The 26462-nt window shown below is 40.3% G+C and overlaps 2 protein-coding genes across 4 annotated transcripts in view; both read left to right on the forward strand.

Annotated features, from left to right (window-relative positions):
• The window catches only part of fig4a (FIG4 phosphoinositide 5-phosphatase a), a 56693-nt gene extending 48886 nt beyond the window's left edge, over positions 1 to 7807 (forward strand). Inside the window, exons 22-23 of one of the 3 annotated variants that reach the window (XM_086264110.1) lie at positions 1496 to 1570; positions 6596 to 7807. In XM_086264110.1, the coding sequence (XP_086120236.1) occupies positions 1496 to 1570; positions 6596 to 6773 (253 nt within the window). In that variant the 3' untranslated portion in view covers positions 6774 to 7807. Of the gene's footprint in view, positions 1 to 1495; positions 1571 to 4504 lie in introns of all 3 variants that reach the window. The other 2 variants (XM_086264111.1, XM_086264109.1) reach the window with 2 other exon arrangements.
• An 8383-nt stretch (positions 7808 to 16190) lies between these two features.
• gpr6 (G protein-coupled receptor 6) lies at positions 16191 to 18636 on the forward strand. The gene is made up of 2 exons (XM_086263847.1): positions 16191 to 16436; positions 17030 to 18636. The coding sequence occupies exon 2, from the start codon at positions 17055 to 17057 to the stop codon at positions 18060 to 18062; it is 1008 nt and encodes a 335-aa protein (XP_086119973.1). The 5' UTR covers positions 16191 to 16436; positions 17030 to 17054; the 3' UTR covers positions 18063 to 18636.
• Positions 18637 to 26462: the final 7826 nt, after the last annotated feature.

A 26462-nucleotide genomic window follows, 5' to 3' on the forward strand; every position in this document is an offset into this window, starting at 1 on the left:
CAGCCCATGCAGCAATGAATGACTAACCTCATATTGTGGATGGATTATCTCAGTTGTTCTCCTAGCTGAAGTTTGGTCCTTTTACAGCATCCTGCCATGCGATTACATTTGTTCCTGACCACCGAGAACACTCACGTTAACTTTTATCGAGTGGAAAAAAAGTTAGCTTGTTTATATTATGCTAACATAGCTGTGTCGTTAGCGGTCATGTAGCACATCATTATATACCAGCTAGCCAAACTTCAGTAACCTTACAAACGTCACTGCTGTTTAGTTTTCTGTCTTCATTTATGTTGGAAGTGATAACAGAGCTGTACGTTTTAATTTGTTTCCAAAGCCCCGCAGTCAGAACATGCTATATTGTATTTAGATAGAAGCTAGCGAGCTAACCTCCTGCTAGCTCCTAACTCCGTTAAATTTCATAAATTCCGTTTTCATGGATGCCTGGATGTTAAACTCAATTGTTACACCTGGTAGAGCAGAACGCTGATGATTTTATTAAAGATGAAAGACTTCAGACAGTTTTTCAACTCTCAGTAATGCCATAGTGATCGTTTGATATATGGACCTGCAGCGGCGTTTAGGCCCAGACACGGCTAGTGACGTCAGACTTAACGACCGGATAGAGAAATGCAATGTAGAAATGAAAACAAAAAAAGCTTGAATAGATCAGAATGACATGGAAAAATCAAACATTTGAATGTCATAAACATCATGAATCAGTCTCACACACACCAAAACACTGAAACTGATGCATACATTTAAAATACAGCATATGCATTACATAGAAATGTGGCATTGGTCGAGAATGTATGAGCAATTTCTAATAAGTTAGGTAGTTAACGTAACAATAAATAAAATGGTCCTGACATTTAGTTGTTACCAAAACATTTATTTATTTTAACATCTTCACTGACTTAGGTCTGTATTCTGTCTCATCGCACTTCGATGGCAGTCACATTTATACTGGGTGACTAAAGCAAGGGAGTAAACCTTAAAAAACACACACAATTCAAATTGCAGTGAAGAATGCTGTTCATATTCTCCTACTACAGTGGCACATAATGAGAATGAAATTGCATTCATTATTGAAGTTGAAACTGCTCCAAAGATGGTGGCTGCAGCCAGTGCTCTGCTAATCAATGCATTAATATTAAAAATCATAAGCAACAGCCAGAGGGGGACTCAGCAGTTGCATATTATTGAGTCTTTGTGAGAGAAAAATGACCTACAGGGAAATTTGTGATTTGATGATGGTGAGATCTAAATATTAGAGATCTCAGAAGACAAGTTGAACACTGAAGACAGTATGAAGCCTTAAATTGAAAGCATTCGGTAGAGCCATAACGACCCTATTACAGATTAGGGTTATTTGGATCGTTCCGCTCACGATGAAGAGGGCAGAAGCATTTGTAAGCAATGCACACCTACACTACTGGCTTATTTTGCAGAAATATCATTCATTCTCTGTATTATGTTTTGTATTTTCCTGCAGGTTTGCTCACTTGGGTGAGAGCCAGCACAGAGTGGAGAGAACTGAACACATAAACCCGGCAAACATCATCTGTCTGTGAGTAAAACATATTAATAGAAAAAAGGGGAAAAAAGCCACATGTACTCAAACTCAATAAACCTGGCTCACGTGTAATGTATGGTATTGTATTCTTGGTTTGCAGTTATAAATGACCCCTTTTATAAAGCACTCAACATTTTCACTAGCCTTGGGAGAAGGATTGCACTACTAAGTGGTCTCAGTCGAGGCTTCTAGCTGCGCACTGTTTAATTGTCATATCGTTAGCTTCATAGCATAATTGCCTAAGTCATTGACTTAGTCAAATGACTTAGGCAATTATGCTATGAAGCTAACGATATGTTTCTTCACTTCTTTGCATACATGCTATTTCCCAGACAGTCCACTCTTTACCGTAGATGGTGTTTGTTTGGTTTTTTTTCCCCCTTTTTTTTTTATCCCTCAGCCAGATTCAAAGTTCAACCACACGTGTGATGGCAATGTGCAGCCATGGAAACGCACAAGATGTTTTTGTCGAGCTGTCTTTTGAGCTGTAAGGCATGCATGCACACACACCTGTGCAAACACATAAATCAGTTTAGAAACAAATTCCTCCTCTACATGCACTTGTGATTTTCTTACATGATGGCTTCTTATATATCAACATTCATACCTGCTAGGTTTTGTCTTCTTGTGAAAGTGCAAAAAACTTGTTTGAACATTTAAACTTATTGATGGTCCTTGCGCACCTCCAGTTTTTAGTCTGTTTAAATCGAACTCTGGCGCAGTCCATTTGTGCTGATTTGAACACTGTAATCGCATGTAAGTGCGAGCCAAAACAACCACACTAAGACCCTTTGGAGGAGGGGGCCCCTGTGTGGTCCCAAATGAACTCCAGAGCAGTCTGTGATTCTGTGAACTTGATTTGACCCCTTTCCAAACCTACTACCAGGTATACATTGCAAGTTTGAGCTAAAAAAAACTTCCTGTAGCTACATGTGCTTTGTGTTCTGGGATGCAACAAGGCGCAATCGATGTGCTGGGGTCTGTATCTATTAGCAACCATCTGTGACATGAGCAGGAATTCTTCATTTTATGCAGTAGATCAGAACACAGCACCTTCTTACTGTATTTACTGCTCGCACCCTAGACATATATGCCCAATAAGCAGACTGAATATTCTGTAATGATACATTTTCGTTTGCTTGCAGTTCACTTGGATTTTTTCCTGTGTGTAAAGAAATCAAATCATGTGGAAAAGCTACAGCTTTACAACCCCCCTAAAATTACTTTACAACCCCCTAAAATTACTTACTCATTTTGAATCAAGTAAATACAAATTTTTTTTGTCCTGGCAAGAGTAACTATAAATAACTCCCGCACTCGCCTTCCCAATTTCATATATGTTGTACATGGAAAATTCCCATCTTTCAGCCGCTGTTTTCTCTTTTAAAAAATTGTCTTTCTGTTTATAGTAAGACAATTTACCTATAACAAATCTCCATTAGTTCAGCCAAAGCCTCCCAAAGCAGAAATCACAGATTGACGTTTTTAATCATGTTTTTATGGATTATACAAACGAGATATGACTTGTTAATTTGTGACGATTGGCAGGCAGAGTCCATACTAACTCGCAGTTGGCTCTAAGACACGGTTTAGTTTAGAGATTTCAAATTTTACATATTTAGAAGTTTTGATGAAGAAGTACAGAGATGATCAGAAAGAGCTGTAATGTGTCATTTTGGAAAGCATGTGAAAGGATTTTATAGGATACCAAGAGAAGAGCTATGGTACTGTATGAGGAAGCATGTGATGAAATATTTAATTGTGGTGCAGGACACTGAACCCCTCTTGGCAGTGGTCATGGACAGCCTGGCAGATGAGGTCATGCAGGAGTCACTGTCAACTGTGATGTTTGCAGTGAGATTAGGGAGGGAGGTGGAGGGAGCTCCTTGCAGTTGTAGTAAAAAAACAGCAAAAAAAAGGTAGTAAAACCTCGCTTCAGGAAAATAAAAAAACACTTTGAGACACGTTGATTATTAAGCAAATGTTCCTGAAGGGAAAATGGCTTAGAGACTGCATCAGAGGGAATTGGTAGCGGTTGTATTGTTCAACAGACATTATAGAAATGATACCTTTTTACAGAATGAAAAAGTGCAAAAGTGGATAGAAATTTCATGAATTAGTTTTCTTTCCCTTGTTATGTTTGAATGCATGGGTGAGAGGTGAGGAAGGTATTCACTTTCAGTTTTCTAAGAAGACCATGAATGCGACTCGTTATCATTGCCAGTAATTTCCTAGAAAACCAGATCGGTTGTCATTCGGATCGACTAAGTTTGATGGTCATGTGGAACTGAAGAGGATATGGACAAGAAATGGTCACTTAGAGGAAGACTGACAGAGGCTGACAAAGACACAGTGGGGACATGTAATCAACTTGGAGGAGGAAAATTCAAGGATGATGAAAGACATGCCTCTGATGTGTTTCTAGTATGTCTTTGGTGTGTGAACCGTTTTTAAATGTGAAAGTTTCTTGTATGTATCCCTTCTTACAGAACAGGAGAAAATTTGTAATTTATCTTACAAAAGTGGCAGAAGTATCAATATTTTCTTTTAGGAAATCTCCATCAGCAGGGAATCAAACCTTTTCATCTACGTTGTCTTTCTCTCTGGCCTTTCAGTAGTCCATCCAGCCATTGTTGTCATCCTCGTGTCAGGCCCGCAGGGTGCTACAGGTGTGTCTGTTGTTGTGCAACAGTGCTATTCTAAGATGTTACAGCACCCCAAACGTGTTGTCACTGTTAGAAGCCTTTTAGAGTGTCACCTCCCTCTATGTTCCTCTATTGATCCATCAGGCTCAGCCAAAGATGACTCAAGTGACGGAGATAAAAATGGAAAAGAAATGAATACTGTAGCCCATTCCTGTTGAGAAACATCAGTGAGGTGTAGAGATTAATGGCCCTCTTTTCTTCCTCTGCTCTCCTCTCACCCCAGCTGGTTAGGACAGATGGCCGCCCACCATGAATCTGGTTTCTAAGGTTTCTACCCATTAAAAAGAACTTTTCGGCACCACCGGGGCAAGTGTTGCTCATGGGAAGATTGTTTGATTTCTGTCTTCAGTATTGGAAGGTCTTGACCTTAAGACCTGACTGTACTCCGTTGCAAATTCGAACACGGACAGCTGGGGGCTCAATGGCCGAGTAATCATTCCTTTTACACTACTTTCAAGTTCGCCGCCTGAGGTGTATGCATCGTTGGTGCGCTGTAAATCCTCCACAGACAAATCCACGTGGTGTAAACAAACAATAGGCTGGCACGTGGATATCTGTATGGACCTTCATGCTGATGATGAAATTTATATCACTTGGACTGTAGCAGACTCATGTGGAAGGTATAATTGAGGCTTTTCTATGCTCTAAAATAAGTTGTCTTATAATAAGGCAAATGTAATGTACAAATTACAGACATTAAACAGTTTATACAGTAATAGTAAGCTCAACAGGCCAGAAGATGAAGTTTGAAATATTTGAAAACACAAACATATTTACTTGAAATGTTTTCAGTGTTGCTCACATGGTTTGTAGGAGTTTGTAGACACATTATACTTCTGCTTTATATTATGTGAACAAGAAAGTAAGAAATAAAAATTATTTTTATGGGTAAAAAAAGGTCTGCTTCTAATAAAAATTCACAAATCTTGTCAATACTGTTTGAATAAGTTTGAAAATAGCCAAATTGTGACCCATGTTTCCAGCTCTGTACACGCAACTTATCAAATTTCTTGCTTGTTTAACTAATATCAGCACTATTCATGTGACAATGTATTAGGGCTAGTGAAAGTTTAAAATAATATTTTCAAGATGATAGTTTTACAAGGAAATAATAGCAAATTTAAGAGGATAAAAGAGGCAAATTTATTTAAAAAAAAACAACCTCAAATTTAAAAGGAAAATATATCTGAAAAATATACCAGTAATCAATATTGCTTCACTTTTCATTATTAAATGCACATATTTAAACTGCCAACATCAATATCTCATAAGAACTTTATTTGAACACCAGCACCACCTCTTTATAGTCGTATTAAGTCACACTGCAAACTGTGAAGTTCATTTTCAATCAAACATATTGTCCTCTAACCTCATCTAACAGCACCGGTTTCTTTGTGTAGCAGGCTGTGAAACAAGTGAGACTTGTTAGAGTCAGATCTCTCCAGCAAGTCTCAGGTGTGTGTGTAAAATCCACTCAAAGTTCTGATGAATCTGTGCCACAGGAATCACTCCTCCTGCTGCATTGGGCAGATTTTAATCAAACTTACACACAGTAATCATCACGGGGCTTTTCGCCCAGATTGCGCCTAAGGGTCACGGTCATATTTGTTATTTTACGGGCAATAAACAGTGAATTGTAACGGATTGCGGTTTCTCAGTTTATGATGAATGAATGCATCAGTCAGTAGTTTTCATTTTCCACATTTTGCAATAAAAAGCCCCAAAACAAAAATGCTATTTGTTTTCTCAACTTGGCCTAGAGATATTTTTTACCTTCAGCACTACTGACTAGTCTGTGTAATTAAGGATTCTTACACAGCAGCCTTGGGGGGGGTTGTAGCCATATACTCTATGGCTACAACATCCTCCACAGCTCATAATTTATCTCAAGGCTTCCGAGAGCCTCCGCTGTGCCTTTGAAAACAGCCCATCATGAGGCAGGTGCCATTTGAAATGCAGCCATGTGTCTAAACAGCCTCTCACTCAGGCCTCAGCTGTTGTTGGAAGCCTAACTGAATAGATGACTTGACAAGCACGCAGTTGATAATTCACCCAGAAGATGGTAAGACATGCTTTAAAATCTAGTTTTTGGAAAATATGAGTAATACTGCTGTGAAAGCACTCATCTTCACCCTCCTCGTGTTGTTTCCACTTCTCAGCAGCAGTTTACAGTCTTTTGTTGGCTCAAACAAACTCCTTTCCACCTCTTGTTTTTGCCTTGTCTTAAGCCACGTGATTTGCCTAAAGTTAATGTATATGGTGATACACCAATCACACATGCTTCTCTCCCATTTTTCTTTTCCTTCTCTCTTAGAGAGCCAGTGTCCTGCTTCCCAGAGGACAGCATCTATGCAGTTTTACCTCCACAGGTGGGCAAAAACAGCCAGGAGGTATTTGAGGGCCATGTGATGACCGGTCAGGGCCAGGTGAGGGCGTTGTGCAGAGAGGACATGTTGATGTACAGGGAATACATCAAAAACAGATATATGTGAGACACGGATAATACAGACTGGATCTCTGTTACCAGTGTGAATGGGAAGCACGATCAGCTGCTGAAGATGTTTCGTCGTCATTAATCATGTTTGCTACTACAAACAAATGCAAAATAAAATGTTCTATTTGAAATTGATGTGGGGGGTTTTCTATGGTAAAGGCTGTAAAAAAAACAAAGATAACAGTGCATGAGAACTCCGCTTGGCCTCTACTTGAACTGAAGAAAGGTGTTTTTTTTTTTTTTATAGAAGTCTTTTTATTTTTTGCGATCCACAAGCGTCATTCAAAATTGAAATACTTTGAATGTTAGATTTATCATTCAAAACTGTGCACACATTAAACTGCATCACAGACTGGAGTTCAGGGGTTTGAAAGAGTCAGGCACTTACAAGCCAGTCGTTATAGTCTGTGAGGTCAGGACACGTTCATGTCCTTGTCTTTCCTTTGAGGGTTTTTTTTAATTTTTTTATTTCTTCAGCAACCTGGAAATTTCTCCTCAGATGTGTTGCATTCCTTTTGTTAAACAGTTTAAGCTTTACCATTTTTAAAGTGCCTTTTGAGATTTTTTTTTTGCATTATTTAAAAATAGGGGGGTTTTGTCCTGTATTGAAGAGTGCACTGGTTAATTTAAATAAACTGTGTCTTCTTGTGTTGTTAACGATCTGTACAGAAAAACGTAGCAGTGATAGCTTGATATTTGTTTTTGTTTTTTCAAACCTTGCCACCAGTTTACAAAGTCACACACTAATTTATGTTGCATAAATGCTCAGATCAGATAATCATTGTGTACATTAGTTCTACAATAAAATTGTATTTAGTAACAAAGTAACAGTGTGACAGAATGTTATTTGAGTTTTGGGTTGTTGTTGTTTTTTTTTGTTTTTTTAGTTTTCCACTTTTTCTATTGGCTGCCAGAGCTTTTATTGCAATCTTACTTCACTCTTTGTACAGGTAGAAACGACAGTACCACAAGTTGTTTTGAACAGTAGTTTTTTGAGAAGGTCTTTTAAAGTCCTCTTTTTGACCTTGGTTACATATTCACTCATTTTCAGGTCAGTCTATGCACCTGACTGCTTTCATCATTAAAGCCATCATCATTCAAATCAAATAATTCAAATACCAAAGATAACAGTTTGGGTTTCAATTCCCAAAGAACTATTATATGAAGACTTTGCATATAGGTATGCCAAATTACACAAGAACTGGACTGTAACAACAGGTCTTATGGAGTGATGAAAAATTTCAAAGAGATCCAGATTTTAAACTTTTGGTTCAAACCATGGGTCGTGTGTCAGGAGAGGTATAACATGAGTGCCATCTGTAAAACATAGTGGGGGCTCTGTAACAGTTTGGGGTTGCATTTCAGTCAGTGGTGTTGGAGCATATGATAAAGAAATGATGGGTGGCTCAACACTTTTGCACAGTACTGTAACGCTTGCTGCTTTCACGTGGCCTTTTATAAGTGTTCCCACTCTCCTGTAGTGACTTCTTCTTGGTTCTTTCCCCCCCCCCCATCTTGCACCGCCTTTGCCCTTTTTTCTGTCTCACGCTTGTTTTCACTCTCTGCTCACTCTTTTAGCGCTTGGCCTTTGACTGCGGGTGTCAAAAAAAAAAAAGGCAAACGTGATGAAGGACGGCTTCCCAGCAATGCACATACACATTCAGTAAATGTACTGACTGGCCACTGGTCTCAGCATCACTGCCTCGTGAGTCTGTGAATAGGGGAGGAGGTGCCGGCTGTCTCAGCATGTGATGTGACAAAGCAGAGGAAATAAAGGCGAAAAATGTTTTCTTCTATATTTTAAGAAATAAACGACGAGGAGGAGAACGAGAGGAAGGACGTATCTTCAGTATCTGCACACCTTCCACGGGTACACTGGAAATTGTTAAATATGTGCTATAAATATCCATGATACAGTCCGATAATGACACATCCCACCTTGCAGGAGACTCTTGGAGTCTTTTCACATTGTTGCCTTCACAAGACCACAAGAGGGACATGAGGGAGGCTTTGTCCTTACCTTCAATGCTACAGTGTCACTGGGTTTTGCTAAGAATAACAGCTGTGGAAAGTTTATTATAAAAAGTGTTCATGCTTTGTTGTTTTTTTTTTTTTTTTTATACACTCAACATTTCTTGTCCCGAGTATTATGTGCTTTATAAAGATTCTACATTCACTGAACTTTTTAGTTTTACAAACTTTTAATTCAAGGCCAACAGATATGTGAAGGCTTTATATGCGTGCCAGTGAATCCTCACAGATCTCGTGCAGGCATGTTAGTTTTAAAAAATGCTTTGATGTGAATACGTTTTGCCTTTAAAACAGAATTCTTGCCTGTTGCCTTGTTGATTGTTCAAAATCTGCACAAGTCTAAGAGACAGTTGTCCTTAGACAACTATAGAAATGAACTATAGACTGTAATATTTAAAAAAAAAAAAAATGTTGATAGCCATATCCATCTAGGTCCCTGTGAGATTAGGCATGACCAAATATCTAGACAAAAGGGCTATGGGAAGTTGTTAGCCATTGCCAAGTAGCAACTTCCAGACCTGAAAATGGCAGCTACAGGCTTGATCGTAAAGTTGATCCTCGTAGGCTCCCATATTAAAATGCACAACAGCATTAAAAAGCCAGGCCTTAGTCTCTGTGGATAGTTTACCTTTTGCCTTCAGAACTGCAGCACATCCACGATGCCAATTTCCTGTTCCACCACATCCCAAAGGTGCTCTTCTGGATTGAGATGAGGTGACTGTGGAGGCAATCACTGTTCTTTTTTTTCGTTACTTTGCACGTTCTCCCTGTGTTTGTGTTTGGGTCCTCTGGCTTCCTCCCACAGTCTAAAAACGTGCAATAGGTAGGGTTAGGTTAATTGGTGATTTCAAATTGCCCACAGGTGTGAGAGGGAGTGTGAATGGCTGCCTGTCTCTCTGTGTTAGCCCTGCAACAGACTGGCATTGTGCTCTCTTTTCTAAATTTAATATCTTCTGGCTGCAAAGAACCAACATGGCGGTGTCTGATACCTATTGATGAGGCTTAAAAATATAGTGGGCTGACATCACGGTGGCTGTTTTAATTACAGTCTATGACTAAGGCTAGTGCTGACTAAATAGCTTTATTAGCAATTAGCAACATTCACTAGGAAAATAACAGGAATGAAACAACACGAAGAGCTGACTCAGTCTACTGAAGTCTAAACAAGAAGAATAGCACGCACCTAATTTTTTAACCACTTTATTTACGCACAACTTTAAATCTGAATACAGCCTATGGGGTTGAGTTATACAATGCCAGTTCTGAAAATGATGTAATCATAGTCCAATCAAAAGTTAAAATAAATGTATTTGCAAATTGCATTGCAATAGTTTAAGAGTAGAACATAAAACACATCAGATAAACTTAGGAAATGAACAGTTTTACCAAAAAATAAATAAATAAATAAATTTTTATTTATATAGCACCTTTCAAGACAGAGTCACAAAGTGCTGCACATAAGTTTACAAGTCATAAAAAGATTTAAAAAGAGAAAATAAAACAGGCAAAAAATTAACCAAAAGCAGTTTTAAAAAGGTGAGTTTTGAGTTGTTTTTTAAAAACAGCTACTGAGTCCACAGTTCTTAATGCTTGAGGGAGAGAATTCCACAGTCTAGGGGCCACAGTGGCAAAAGCTCTATGCCCCTTAGTCCTCCTCTTAGTATTTTTTTATAGCAAGTAAGCCCTGATCAGATGACCTCAAAGACCTGCTAGGGACATAAGGCTGTAGCAGATCAAAGATGTAGGCAGGTGCCAGTCCGTGCACAGCTCTGTAGGTCAAGACCAGGATCTTAAAATCAACTCTAAATTTAACAGGAAGCCATTGTAACTGAGATAATAACGGTGTCACATGTGAGTACTTGGAGGATTTTGTCAAAAGTCTAGCTGCAGCGTTTTGCACAACCTGCAGACGATCCAGAGAACCTTTGCTTAGACACATAAACAGCGAATTACAATAATCCAAGTGTGATGAAATAAATGCATGTATAGCAATCTCGAGTTCAGAGCGAGATAAAACCGGGCTTAGCCTAGCCACATTTCTCAAATGATAAAAACAAGACCGAACCAGAGATTTCACATGCCCATCCAATGTGAGACTCGAGTCAAAGGTGACACCTAAATTCCTGATAGAGGATTTAACATAAAGTGAGAGAGGACCAATGGCTTTCACTATCTGCGATAGAAACCTATCAGGGGCGCATACGAGGACTTCGGTTTTCCCCTCGTTGAGTTGGAGGAAATTTGCAGCCATCCAACATTTGATCAAATCTAAGCAATCATTCAGACGCTGAAGCTTAGATAAATCCTCGGGCATAAAAGAAACGTACAACTGAATGTCATCAGCATAACAGTGATAAGAAATGTCCTCAAAAGAGCCCATTATATGCTGGAGGGGGAGAAGATAAATAAAACAATAAAGGCCCCAAAACTGACCCTTGAGGGACACCATAAGTAAGGGAGGTAGAGGATGACCTAAAATCGGAGACTGCCACAGAAAAGTATCAGTGATGGAGATAAGAGAACCACTCTAATGCAGTTTGTAGGAATGTTTAGCTTATTTTAGAGTTTAGAAATGTGTTATCATAGAATGTAGAACTATAGTAGAGATACTGACCCTGCCCTCAATATAATAAAGGCCTCACTGTGTTGTGAACTTAGGAGTAGATTGTAGGAGACCCCTCCCCCACTTCAACTGTGAAAGTAAAACAGAGAGGAGTTAATGCTGAGTGGAAATTCCCCAGAGAATGTTTGGGTGGGGGTCTCAACATTTGTAACTGGATAACTGTGGTCTGGAAGGGAGATGGGTTTTATGACCTAGGGAGTCACCTACACCCACAGTGTTTTAACTGTCACGCACACACATCCACACGCACACTCACTCATGTGCACACACATACACACAGGTATGCGTACACAGTCACACACGAGCACTCACATAGACACGTGGGAACGCGCACATGTAGGCATTCATGTGCTCGTGTACATAGACACAGACACAGAGTTTGCAGCACACCGTGGGGGTTTTATGATAGGGTCGCCCCTACAAAACTGTGTTACACAGACAAAGGAGTGAAGATTTGCAGAGGGACACACCGGCCTCGTCTTCCCTTCTAGAAGTGCATGCTTAAATGAAGATGAATAAAGATGGCTTCATTATTCATCAAGATATCACTTGAGACCCTAAGAAGAGCTGTCTCCGTGGAGTGAAATTGACGAAAACCGGACTGAAACTTATCATAAATGCCATGTTTGTCCAGAGCTGCCATAAGCTGCCTAGCCACAACCTTTTCTAGAAGCTTAGCGATTAACAGTAACTTAGAGATAGGTACTCCAAAGAGAGGAGTCAAGCTGAGGTTTTTTTAAAAGTGGGAGAATAGCAGCGTTTTTAAAATAAACCGGAACTATACCAGATGCCAGTGAAGAGTTGATGAAAGTGAGCACACATGGGCCAATAGACTGGAAGACATTTTTGAATAATGATGCAGGTATAATGTCAAGTGAACAGGAGGATGCTTTCACAGAATTCACTAATTTCACTAGCTCAGGTAGTGAAACCAGAGAGAAAGTATCCAAGATAATGGGCCGGGATGGGGTAGAGATTGAGATAACAGGTGAGTGTGTAAAATTCATTCTCACGTTACGAATTTTTGCAAGCAGAAAAGACATAAAATTTTCACAGTCCTCGTTAGAAAAAATAGGGGCCGCAGGCAGAGCAGGAGTAACAAAATAAATTAATATAGGCAATTTGAATTTCACAACAGCAATGTTTCAGCACTTACTGCCGTGTAACATCATCTCTGTAAACATCTGGGAACTGAGGAGACCACCTGCTGGAATTTTGAGACAGGAAAGTTGTCCCATTTTTGTTTGATCTGGGTTGGGGCAGCCGTGTTCAGCACCCAGACTCTACTCCTACATAGCCATGCTATTCTAACAAATACAGTATGTGGTTTAACATTTTCTTGCTGAAGCATGCAAGGCCTTCTCTGAAAAAGATGTCATCTAGATGGGAGGATATGTTGCACTAATACCTCTATATACCTTTTAGTATTGATGGTGCCTTTCCAGATGTGCAAGCTGACAATTCCATAGGCATAAATGCAACCCGACACTATTAGAGATGTAGGATTTGTAAGTAAGAGCTGATAGCGAGCCAAATCAAATCTCTCTCCTCTTTAGTCTGGGCAAAATTATCTGTAAAGACGAAAAGCGGTCTCACCAATGTCGTGGAGCCCAGAACATTGTCGAAGGGTCCAGTCCAAATCACAGGATTGGATTTGTACCGCTAATTTGAAACTATGTACCAAGAAGTCAAAGGGAGGTAGAAATGTTATTGAAACAAATGCTTCAGGAATATTTTGTTTTTTATTAAAATTAATATTAAACGTTAACCAAATGCTTATTTGAAACAGTAAGAAAACAACCGATAAATCTGCTCATTCCTTTTTTTAAAAGCAGGAACACTCTGATTTATGGTTTAATGCTGTGTTTACAGTTCATCTGATTAGGACCATTAGCAACACGTAATTACCGTAACATGAAGGTCATGTTGACATCTCCAGAGAAACAGGTACAGAACGGCAGGTCAGCCATCTTTATCTGATATGTGGGTGATTTTTTTTTTCTTTGAGTTAGAGCCTGTGGGTAAAGGTTGCATCTGTTTTTCTTGTCAGAACTAGTTCAAGTTTATGAGTAAATTGAGGTGTTACGTCCCTGCAGTGCCTCCCTTCATCTGTCACAGTTTTATCCCTGTTTTCTATCAGCGCCTCACCTTCTACTTCCACTTATCTCCCTCCAGCCAAATGTCTTATCAGCCTTTTCAACCACAAATGAATGTTAATGAACTTTTCTCATCTTCTTTCTTTTCTCTCCTCAGCTCACCTCACATGATGTAAGTGAATATCATTACAACGGCCTTACATTGAGGTCTGAGTCACTGCGTGTGCCTGTGCGTTTGTGTACGTACGAGCATGTGCGATCAGGAGCGTGCTTTTTAAAACGAGAGCACGGCTGTTTGCCTCCTCGAGCTGGAGGAGTGGGTGGGGGGCTGCCTACGGTTAACATTTGTTTCCTGAAATGAGCTGGTTTGAAGGCTTTTTATGTAAAGCCCTGTTTTTTCCCCATGTTGTTACGTCCCTAATAGCAGGTGTCTCATTACACTGAAACCTCTCAGCACTCATAGGGGGGAAATAAAAGCATGATATTTTTTTGAGAAGCATATTCCTGGTAATTATCCCAAAATAGACCAAAGGTTCAGCTGCTTGATGCCTCCATCTTTGGTATTTCAATTATTTTCTGGAGGCAAAGAAAATAATCCAAAATTATTTTGAGATTTTTTTTGTTGTTGTTGCTGGTCTCATGTGTTGTTGGGTATCTGCCTAGGTCTTTGACATGAGTCACTAGGCACTTCATGTGACTGCTTAGCTTATGAATGAGAACACCCCCACCCAGCCCCCAGTCCACTGACAAAAGGTGGCCAAACAGCTGTTGCCTGGAAACCAAAACTGGTTACCATATTGCTATGCTGTGCTGCCATGAATCTCCCCCTACTTTTCCTTGTCGCTCAGCATTTGAACGTTTCATTCAAATGACTAGTTTTTCATTCAAAAACTAAAGAAAGAGTGATGGTCACTCTTTCTTTAGTTTTTGCTGTTTCAAAACAGAAAAAATGATGTTATTTCTAAGTACTTTCAACAGGTTGCTGAAGCATGTAACAAACAAAAACGACGGCCAGAGGTAAGTATGAAAAATAATGACTGAATTCAAAGTGACGGTGATGGTTGCACCAAATGATTAAAGGAGTAAGAGCAGCACTCTCGGTACCTATAACAGTACAGTATTACATGAAAAACTGTGGAAAATGGTGTGACTTTTAAGCAGAGCGCACAGATGCTCACAAAAAACGAAGAAGGATCTGTTTCTGCTGTAAACACAAACACATATAAGGTGCTGAAATGAGATGGTAAATCTACAGTCCCCACACTGCAAACCCCAAGAAACTAGCAGAACTACTAAAATAAGGCAGTTGATTGCCTTCATGTGCTTAAGCTGATAATCTTCCAAGTCAAACATTACAAGAAATATAATGTTTGGATTTACTGTATGTAAATGCTAACTAAAGTTAAATGAAATTGCTTTTAATGGCTGGATGGATGGATCACGTGGTTTTAGTCTTAGTGTTGCTTACTGAAATCCCATTACTTCTGCCAAGAACTGTACCTTCTCAAAATAAATGCTACAGTTACTGATAAAAAAACAAAAAATGGAATGCTGTGTGAATGTAAATAAAAACATAATCTCATAAACGTATATTTTACTCACAACAGAACATAGAAAACAAATCAAACGTTTGAAGTGATAAAATTAAACATTTCAGGAAAACGATTGATAAAAAAGTTGGGACAGGAGCAACAAAATGTTAGCAAAAGTCAGTGTACGGTTCTGAAAAGAAGGCTCTGAAAAGAAAATTGCAGGAGGAACTAATCAGTAACCTGACTGGGTATAAAAAGAGCATCTTAGACAGGCAGAGCTTCTCAGAAGTAAAGATGGCTAGAGGTTCACAGATCTACAAAAGCAGCCTCTTTCTTCAAATTTTGGAACATTTTCTAAATAATGTAATAATCTGCAGTACATAATATCATCAAAAATATCCAGAGAATTAATATTAATCAATGCTGGATGCTTGTTGTTGTCAGGTGGCACTGCATTAAAAACAGGCATGAGTCTGCCATGGAAATGACTGCATGGGAAAACTTTTAGATATCACTGTTTGTGAAGGCAGACTACAAATGCAGACTGTCGTGTGCACACGATCCAGGAATAATGCCCTTCTTCTCAGGATGAAAGGTTATTTAAAATGAACTGAAGTAAAGTGGAAAATTGTTCTGTGGTCAGATGAATCAAAATCTCAAATTCTTTTTGGCAAACACGGACACCATGTCCCCAGATTAAAGTGGAAAGGGATCATCCAGCTTGTTATCAGCACTCTCTGATCGTACATTAGTGCTTATGGACTTGGCAGCTTGCGCATCTGGAAAGGCACCATCAATGCTGAAAGGTATATTCAGGTTTTTTATACAGATTACGTTTTTGTTTTGTTTTCACAAAGGAGGCCTTGCATGCTTCGGCAAGGCAATAATAAACTGTATACTACGTCTATCATGACACTGTAGCTTCATAAAAGAAGAGTCTGGATGCTGAACTGGCCTTTCGTCGAGCTTTTTAGAATTTGCTTTCTATAGGCTCAGGTAAGGAGAGCGCGCAAGAACCTGCAGGAGGCTCGATGAGAGAGCGACGGAGACGTGCAAAGTCTCTCTCTCTCTCTCTCTCCCTCCCGCCCGTGACGTTACTCCGTTTTAAAGCCACCCTCGATCGTCCCCTCCGGTCCTCCTCCTCCGTCTCGCATTCACCTTCCTCACCGAGCTCAACATCAGCCAATGCTTCACGGCACTCCTACCCTGCGTGTCTATCCCATGCGTGGGAAGCACAGCAAAAACGAGGGCTTCACTTGAGTGAGTGAAAAGAAGAGATCGACGGAAAAGCGGGAATCGTTTCATCAGTTTTCATTGCTGAGTTTTTCGGAGGAAGCGGCTCCTGATATTAGCGAGAATCTCTGGTTTTTATCACGGTGGTAAGTATTCTTAACTTTTTAGAAAAAAAAATCGTAGTATCGAAAGAAAAACAGGTTTATAGACTGTTTATTTGATAAGACTGATTTTATAAACGGCGTTTGTCTCTTTAGAGTTTTATGTGGTAAGAGCTGCTGTGATTTCAGGACCACGGAGAGCTCTCAGGGCACCTTTAGTGGAACTTTCAAAAGGAAAATCTGCCCACAGCTATTTTCTATTCATTTATAAATTAATATTATACTACTACTTGATTTTAACAGATCTCTGAATACTGGACATTGGATCATTCAAAGTTATTACTGATTCTATATATTAATTTTTATGTCTATATTATGCATTTGATATGTGAAAACAAATAGAAATTGTATGCTAGAAGACAGCAAGAATTGTTCTTGTTTCCCTTAGAGAAGGTTTAAGCTTTGTAAGTAATTTTTTGTAAGTTATTTTTCAAAGTTACTTGAAAACCACCTTGCTGTCTCATAACAAGACTTGTCCTTTGGTCTCCTCATATAATTCAAGCTAAAAGGCACATTCACCTTGAAAAAGACCCTTTTTAATTAACAAAGCAATCTTCTTGTTCTCCTGCTGCCAACAGGACAGAGAGACGGCATCGTGGAGCTATGAATGAGTCGCTGGTGGTGAACGACTCTTCTGCGACTCCTGCATCAGGAGAAGCTCTCCCGTGGATAGAGGCTGAGTCTTCGGACCGGAACGGCAGCCTGGAATTCTCCACCGCCGCATTAGATTTCCCTATCAACCCATGGGACATCATGCTCTGTATGTCAGGCACCGTGATCGCCTGTGAGAACGCCATAGTGGTAGCAATCATCTTCTACACGCCCACGCTGAGGACTCCCATGTTTGTGCTGATCGGGAGCCTGGCCACAGCCGACCTGCTGGCCGGCATGGGATTAATTCTGAACTTTGTGTTTCAGTATGTGATCTCCTCTGAGACTATCAGCCTTATCACTGTAGGCTTTTTAGTGGCCTCCTTCACTGCATCCATCAGCAGCCTCTTAGCCATTACGGTAGACCGCTACTTCTCCCTCTACAATGCCCTGACATACTTCTCAGAGAAGACACTGCAGTACGTTCACTTGATGTTAGTGGGCACCTGGGGGGTGTCTCTGTTCCTGGGCTTGCTGCCGGTGCTCGGCTGGAACTGCCTGGGCGAGCCGGCCTCCTGCAGCATTGTCCGCCCTCTGACCCGGAGCAACGTCATGCTCTTGGCCACCTCCTTCTTTGCCATCTTTGTGCTTATGCTGACCCTTTACTTCAAGATCTGCAAGATCGTGTGCCACCACGCCCACCAGATCGCCCTCCAACAGCACTTTTTTGCCACTTCGCATTATGTCGCCACCAAGAAAGGGGTGTCCACTTTGGCCATCATCTTGGGGACTTTTGGTGCCAGCTGGCTTCCCTTTGCCATCTACTGTCTCGTGGGTGAGAGGGAGTATCCGTCAGTGTACACCTATGCTACACTGCTGCCGGCCACCTACAACTCCATGATCAACCCCATCATCTACGCCTACAGAAACGCCGAGATCCAGCGCTCCATCTACATGCTTCTCTGTGGCTGCTTTCAAGCCAAGGGAGCTTATCGGTCCAGGTCACCAAGTGAGGTCTAAAAAAGGTGCTACAGCTTGCTGCGTGTGTGTGTGTGTGTGTGTGTGTGTGTGTGTGTGTGTGTGTGTGTGTGTGTGTGTGTGTGTGTGTGTGTGAGAGAGAGAGAGAGAGAGAGAGAGAGAGAGAGAGCATGCATGTGTGTGCGTTAATGGCCGAGCAAAAAGACAAACCCAGTAATCATCGACAATCTGCTTACAGTTGACAGTGAATGCTTTAAAAAACAAAAAACAAAGCAGGCGTGATGTTCGGAATGCGTCTCTCATGCATACTGTGTCTGCACTTTATTAGCCTATGTCTCAACACAAGTTAGGGGGAGAGTTTGGAAATGCTGTGAACAAGAAACTTGTTTTTTTTGTTTTTTGTTTTGTTTTGTTTTTTAAAAAAGACAAAGCAAACCTGTGAATGTACTTAAGTGGAAAAAATAGGAATGGAAATCTTGCACTTTATTCAATGTTTTTTTTCAAATGCCAAAGCAGTATTGTATAGCCCTTAATGTGTTTAAGCATTTGAACCTGTGAGTAACCTTGTGCCATTTTTCTATTTTGTATTGTACTGTCTTTGATGTCCATTTTGTACAAGAGGAATAAAGGGATAAAATCAAGTGGTGGCTCAAGTATGTGATCCATATTGCTGCACTTTCTGTGTGTGTGTGTGTGTGTGTGTGTGTGTGTGTGTGTGTGTGTGTGTGTGTGTATTACACACAATGTTTTCTTTTCTTTTAGTTTTTTACATCCTAGTACCATCCAAGTACCTTGTTCTAGTTCAAACCTAGACACATATGATTGCTTGCTCAGTTTTTGCGTGTCATACAGGGAGTGCAGAATTATTAGGCAACTTGTATTTTATTATTGAACAACAACCATGTTCTTAATGAACCCAAAAAACTCATTAATATCAAAGCTGAATGTTTTTGGAAGTAGTTTTTAGTTTGGTTTTAGTTTTAGCTATTTTAGGGGGATATCTGTGTGTGCAGGTGACTATTACTGTGCATAATTATTAGGCAACTTAACAAAAAACAAATATATACCCATTTCAATTATTTATTTTTACCAGTGAAACCAATATAACATCTCCACATTCACAAATATACATTTCTGACATTCAAAAACAAAACAAAAACAAATCAGCGACCAATATAGCCACCTTTCTTTGCAAGGACACTCAAAAGCCTGCCATCCATGGATTCTGTCAGTGTTTTGATCTGTTCACCATCAACATTGCGTGCAGCAGCAACCACAGCCTCCCAGACACTGTTCAGAGAGGTGTACTGTTTTCCCTCCTTGTAAATCTCACATTTGATGATGGACCACAGGTTCTCAATGGGGTTCAGATCAGGTGAACAAGGTGGCCGTGTCATTAGTTTTTCTTCTTTTATACCCTTTCTTGCCAGCCACGCTGTGGAGTACTTGGACGCGTGTGATGGAGCATTGTCCTGCATGAAAATCATGTTTTTCTTGAAGGATGCAGACTTCTTCCTGTACCACTGCTTGAAGAAGGTGTCTTCCAGAAACTGGCAGTAGGACTGGGAGTTGAGCTTGACTCCATCCTCAACCCGAAAAGGCCCCACAAGCTCATCTTTAATGATACCAGCCCAAACCAGTACCCCACCTCCACTTTGCTGGCGTCTGAGTCGGACTGGAGCTCTCTGCCCTTTACCAATCCAGCCACGGGCCCATCCATCTGGCCCATCAAGACTCACTCTCATTTCATCAGTCCATAAAACCTTAGAAAAACCAGTCTTGAGATATTTCTTGGCCCAGTCTTGATGTTTCAGCTTGTGTGTCTTGTTCAGTGGTGGTCGTCTTTCAGCCTTTCTTACCTTGGCCATGTCTCTGAGTATTGCACACCTTGTGCTTTTGGGCACTCCAGTGATGTTGCAGCTCTGAAATATGGCCAAACTGGTGGCAAGTGGCATCTTGGCAGCTGCACGCTTGACTTTTCTCAGTTCATGGGCAGTTATTTGGCACCTTGGTTTTTCCACACGCTTCTTGCGACCCTGTTGACTATTTTGAATGAAACGCTTGATTGTTCGATGATCACGCTTCAGAAGCTTTGCAATTTTGAGACTGCTGCATCCCTCTGCAAGATATCTCACTATTTTTGACTTTTCTGAGCCTGTCAAGTCCTTCTTTTGACCCATTTTGCCAAAGGAAAGGACGTTACCTAATAATTATGCACACCTGATATAGGGTGTTGATGTCATTAGACCACACCCCTTCTCATTACAGAGATGCACATCACCTAATATGCTTAATTGGTAGTAGGCTTTCGAGCCTATACAGCTTGGAGTAAGACAACATGCATGAAGAGGATGATGTGGACAAAATACTCATTTGCCTAATAATTCTGCACTCCCTGTATATGTGTGCTTGTGAGTGGTTAAGAAAAACCCAGAGGTACCACAAACGTGTAAAAACATGAGCCACGTGATCTTGGCTACTTAGCTGTGATTGCCTCCCCTCCAGCTTTAGCAGGTGAGACATAAGGCTGCGGAAGTCAAATCAGCATTTCTTTCACGTAATTTACTAACCCCTACGTAACATTCGCAGCCACTGCTGGCCTTGGTATGCGTTCGCATTGAAAATATATGATGCACTCTGTCTTGGTAGCGCAGGAAATGAGAAAGGTTGTCTGGACCTTATCTTGCTTCATCCCATCGACATCTCTAGTTATGATTCAAGAGTAGAGCAGCTGAATGCACGTGTACGGGTGTGTGACAAAGTGAGAAGAATGATCATAATGGGTCCGTGTCACCTGTTAAACACAAAGTAAACCCGGCAGCCTGCGGAGCGACTGATGCAGCCGTTTATCTGCCGTGGTTTTCAGAGCCTCGCAGGAATGAAGATAACTTTGTAGACCAGGAAACTTAAGCTTTTCTCCTCTCCTTCAATAACTTCTTCTTCCACATCCTGCTTTTACACAATACTTCACATTCCTTACTTTTTCTTAATTGAAAATACAGCATATACAGCTTGCAATACCCAGCTTTAACCTAGGTGAAAGCTACTTTGATGACTGCATCATTAGTTCTTTAAAATGAAATTACTGAGCATTGAAACACTATTTAATTACTGAGAACAAACCTACATGCACAGTTAAATCTTTAATAAATTCAAAAATACAAGCTCTAATTGATGCTGACCAGCATGCCAGTAAAATGAAATGATTGGAAGCTCTAGAACTGACTCGATAATTGTAAGCGCTGTATCTTTGCAACTAACTTGTACCTGCAGAAGATGCTTGAAATCTCAAAAGCTTCATGTCAGGCTGAGCCTCTCCTGTCGAGAGACCTCGGACAACTTTATCACATCAGTGGCACTGAGGTGCAATCTAATCTGTGCAATCTGCACGGAGCCTTTCTTAGTAGGGGTTTGTCCTCAACACATGTCATCCCAAGTGAACATTTCTCTGTGTGCCCCTTAAGCCTGCTCCTCTGGAAACTGCAGAATCTAATGGTAGTGCCTTTTCCTAAGATATACTTTATATACACAACTCCCTGTGAGTAATGTATAGTATATCTTTCATCTTCATGGATGTTGGCCTCTGTGCTTTAGAGTCTCCTGTTGTTGGCAGAGGCATTCATAGAAGCCATTTACTGCTTTTGCTGATCTTCTCCAAGAAGTCCACATACAGCCCACTAAATAAAGTCACTGTTCCCACCGCAGCTAAATTCTGTTTCGTGATGAAACACTTAAACACCCACATTGGAGATAAATCGTTGCAGCATCAGCTCAGTTTAATTATTCGGTTCTGCAGTAGTCGTGGTAACCAGCATGTCCGAGAAGGCCACTGAGCAGGTGGGCCTATTCAGGTCACACTTTGGGAAGCGCTTCTCATACCTCATTGAAACTAAAAACCAGTCATTCTGCAGCTCGTGCAGCTAGTTTTAAACCATCATGGTACTCGAAAACTGCAGAAAAAACAGAAATGTGTTGAGGATATTGCGAGCTCAGAGCCTGCAATAGGGTGAGAGGCAGGGTACGCCCTGGACAGGTCACTATTGTCTCACAGGGCTAATACAAACAACTATTCACACCTATTGGCACTTTAACTGCATGTCTTTGGACTGTGGGAGGAAGCCAGATTACCCAGAGAGAACCCACACAGGCACAGGGAGAACATGCAAACTCCAGATGGTGGATCTGAACCCAGGAACTACTTGTTGTGAGGCAAAGAGTGATAACCACTGCCCACCTTTTCAACAGGAAGTCATTAATTCAGTAAATTTTTTTCCAGACAGAATTTGTTTGACTTTTTTTTGTTCTCGTTGTTGTGTTTTTAAATGTCTGCACCAGATAATACATATTTTAGTCGTCAAATTATGCGTGAACTTTGAATTTAGTTGCATATTTTAGACTACACTGGCAAAGGTCGGGAGTAGAAACATTCTCTGTACTGTTCTTTCATTTTTAATTAATTCTTTTAAGCAAATAGCACACAGTTGTTTTTCTCGTCCAGTTTTAATTTCAGCCAAGTGAAAAGTGTTTTTTTCACTCCCACTTTTATTCGTCAGTTTAGTTTCAGTTGATGACAACCTTAACAGTTTCTGAGAGATCTGTGATCATCATGAGCTTTGGATTTCTCCCAAAGGACACGATAGTATCCGAGGAAATTCCAACTAAATCCATCTTCGTTTTTTCTTGTTTTTAGGTTTCTATCCTTCCCTCCATCTTTTCTGCTCTTGATTCGCTGATAGCAGTCTGATTGGTGCATACGCAGCCTATTCTTTATACTTGTTTAAGAGAAAAAACAGCTCTGCATGGAACAAGTAGTTGCTTTTACAGAGTATTTTCTTGCAAACTAAATTTCGACACAGACTTAGACTTGCTTGCCATTTCTGCTGGCATTCACAAGTACTGTATGTGTGCTACTGTTCCTGCCTCTTACTTTGTCCCAATAATAGCTCTTACACAACAACAGCACAAAGGTCAGTGTGTTTGCTCCTCGTAAAAGCTATCAACTTTATCAGTCACCACTCTGAAAGCAGTGGAGCCTTCAGTCAGTTTAGGGCTGATCACAAAGTGGGGTAAAGGTGAAGGATGCTGAGGGCCGCTAATGCGCTGCATGAAGAAGACTGGCCGCTTTGAGAGCAGGAGATGTTTGTTCAACTTGTTTTTTGTTCTGCCTTAACAGATGTTGCTTTCGGTCACTCACCAAATCAGGCAACCACCTGTTTGTTCGCAGGGCTTAGAAAGTAAACCTGTGGCAACAGTCTAAAAGTGCTCATGTACTTTTTAGGCCTTCGATTTCTAAAATGTTACATTTCTAAGATCCAGCTCACAGGCTACATTAAATCTCTTGGAAAGAGATTCGGATTTCTCCACTGTTTCTTCTCTTTCTTCTTTCTTTTTTTTTGGGGGGGGGGGGGGGGGGGGGTTCATTTTTGTAAAAACCGTGAAGTGATTCCAGTGTGTTTTGGACGGGTAGTTTACATTAGTTGTTATATAGATTTATTCTTCCTGTCATGGTGCAAAGAATATGTGTTTATCAAGTTATTTTCTTAAATGTAATTTTTAATGTTCCACTTGCAACAACCTACTGGTATCAATCACATTTAACACGGCACATTCAGATCACTCCTTCAAACCTGTGGATAAACTGGTGGATTTCACTTTCTTGTGTTTATTTTAACCAAAGAAATCATTCTGTCATCGTGCACTTTACTTGTCTTCTGTCAAGTTCAGTTTTTTTTAAATGCAATGGATTTTGTCTTCTAAAGCTTTTGATGTCTTTCATAGGTTTATGTGACTAATGATGACGTCCTGCTCTTACACTGACATCTCTTTGAGCTTCATGTTTAAAATTACATTAAAAAGCATACAAATTCAACACAATTAACTACATATATTATGTCTGCTTCATTTGGAATGATTGAAGAAATGGATAACTCTCACTGCCATGAAACTGCTGCTCGGTCATTTCTCCAATTGATTTTGATCTGCTGAACATAGGTGACGTAAAGGTCTGTTACCCCCAAAGAGTTAATGCAAAGTTGCTGTAAAATGTACTGAATTTAACTTCTGCACTTCAATCACATAAAAATTGTTAGATTTAAAATACACTGTGTTGGTGTGTTTACGGACCTAACTGTAGTGCTTGTCATTACAACGGGCAGATCATGCAGTGTGAAAAAAAACAACCATATTTTTATTAATTAAAAGTCAATCAATACTTGGTATAACCACCTTTATTCTTCAACACAGCATGAACTCTCTTTGGCAAGCTTCCTTGCAATTTCTTTAAATTCAGAAATACTTCTCCAGATTCCTTGAGGTCTACTTTGGATGTCGGCCACCTTTCTCAATCAGACATGTTCCAGTTGGTATTGTATCGTGGACCAAATCCTGATTGGCTCCTTAAAAGCAAAATCTAAAGAAATGAGTTGTGACTCAAGACTTCTGCACAACACCGTGAAAGTGCACTGAAATTCACCCACGGCCCTTCACTTAAATATTACATCCATTAGACCCAATACAGGATAGCAGAAGTGCTTGAATTATGTAATGCTTGATCCGTGCAGACCTGCGCACAAGTCCACAGTTGAATGATTCCATCACTAATAACATTAATTACAGCAGTGTAGCAAATGCTCTCCACAGAAACACCACCGTTACTGAGTTAGCCATTAGCTTGATGGAAAATGCTTTAGTACTATTGATTGTGTAATCACGCAAACTTTTCCACCTTTCTTCTCTCAGGGTTGTCTTTTCATATTTAGATGAAAGTGATGCTGTAAGAATGGTTGACAGACAGCAAAAAGTGTCAGTAACATGTTATCTTATTCTCCAATGTGAGCTTGGTGATAATCCAATAATGGTGATTGTTAGACGCACGTGCAAACATGTTACCTGGGTAAGCAAAGACAATCCCATCCCAGCTAGATGAAAGTTTTCTTTAAAATAAAGTACACGCCACTTGTGTTTTTGTGAACGCAATTGTCATGGCTAAATTACCAGATTGCCTGTGGGCGACTGTACATGTGCAGTATGTATGCTGTCTGTAGTCTCTGCTGTAGATTGTCCATGCGTGTTCGATGAAGGATTATAAATGGATGAGAGTGCGTTCAGGAAAGAGACGCCAGCCCTAAAGCTCTTCCTTCTCAGAATAACACTACGTGACGTGTTGAGTGTAACTAAGGGACATTTTTCAAGGTACAATGAGCTCAGTAGTAAGTGTTGTGGACACTCAGCAACTGTTTGACATTTAAGCTTTGTACCTGCGGCGCCTAACAATGTTTGCTCTAGAAGTTAAACACATAAAAAGGACCGAATGTCCCCTATGAATAGATGATCCTTGCAATATTTATAGATAGAGTAGATCCCATTTTAGAGAGTCGAATGTTTTTCGCCTGATTGAAGTATGATCATGTGATTGGTTTTAAAGTTTGATCACAGCTTTTTGCAGAGTTGACTGTTACTGCATATACAGCAGCTGTCTGAAGCACATAAACAACAACGTGCAGATTTCTCTGTATATCAGTGTGCTGCCTCTAAAGTGATATGCGTTACACGGCTGCAAGAGCGCACAGTAAACAAATCACTGCATGATCAATTTGGTTTCAATTCCAGGAAACACTTTTGCATACGGATGAACAATCTTTGCTTAACTTCAGCAAAAAACAGCCATTTTTAATGTGTCCATTAAATGCGGAAACATTCTTAGCGTATTATCTAACTCGATTACTGTAACAGAAAAATAATAAACCATCGAATAATTAACATTTTCAGGCTCTACTGGTTTTCCATGATGGATAATTTTGCTGGTTCTCCATAACCTTGATAACAAGCTACTGCTTGAGTATTTGGAGAATTATAGTAGATGTCTTTGAAGTATTTGAAAACACTGAAGACTGATTAGTTGAGCCATCAGCCTTTCTTTAGCTTTTCTGTAGAAAGGAGATAAGAAAACATTTAAATTCTTAAAATAGTTCCTTAAAATAAAGTAACAAGAGGAAGTGTTGCAGTTAATGATCCGGTGACTGCAGCTGTGCAGCAATTTCTGTGTGCTTGCAGGCACTGATACTGCTGGTAGCAAGCCAGTGCTGTCCAACTTGTGACAGCAGGAAGATGGAGCTGTCAGGCAGGGGGTGAAGAGGGAAACCACAGAGGAGGTTCATAGATTTAGTGGAGGAGGACAGAGGGGTGAGAGAGGGGCATGCTATGGATAGGGTGAGATGCAGGAAGATGGTACTTTATGGTGATGTCTAAAGGAAGCAGTCGAAAGAAAAGATGAAGTATTCAGATTGGATCGCGTGTGGTATAAGATCTACTGTACAATACAGACATGGCAGTGTTAATAATTCCACATGGTCAGTGCCAGTTTCTTGGAGGAGATCATCGTGTAAGCTGAGGCGCTGTATATGTTTGTAATTTACTGTTGAGGAGGAAAAACAGAAGGAGGGG

This window comes from Aulonocara sp. 'chitande type north' Nkhata Bay, linkage group LG15 (assembly GCF_057382095.1).
Source record: "Aulonocara sp. 'chitande type north' Nkhata Bay isolate Kocher_YH1m ecotype deep benthic linkage group LG15, A_spYH_male_GT1.1, whole genome shotgun sequence".
NCBI classification, from domain to species: Eukaryota; Metazoa; Chordata; class Actinopteri; order Cichliformes; family Cichlidae; genus Aulonocara; species Aulonocara sp. 'chitande type north' Nkhata Bay.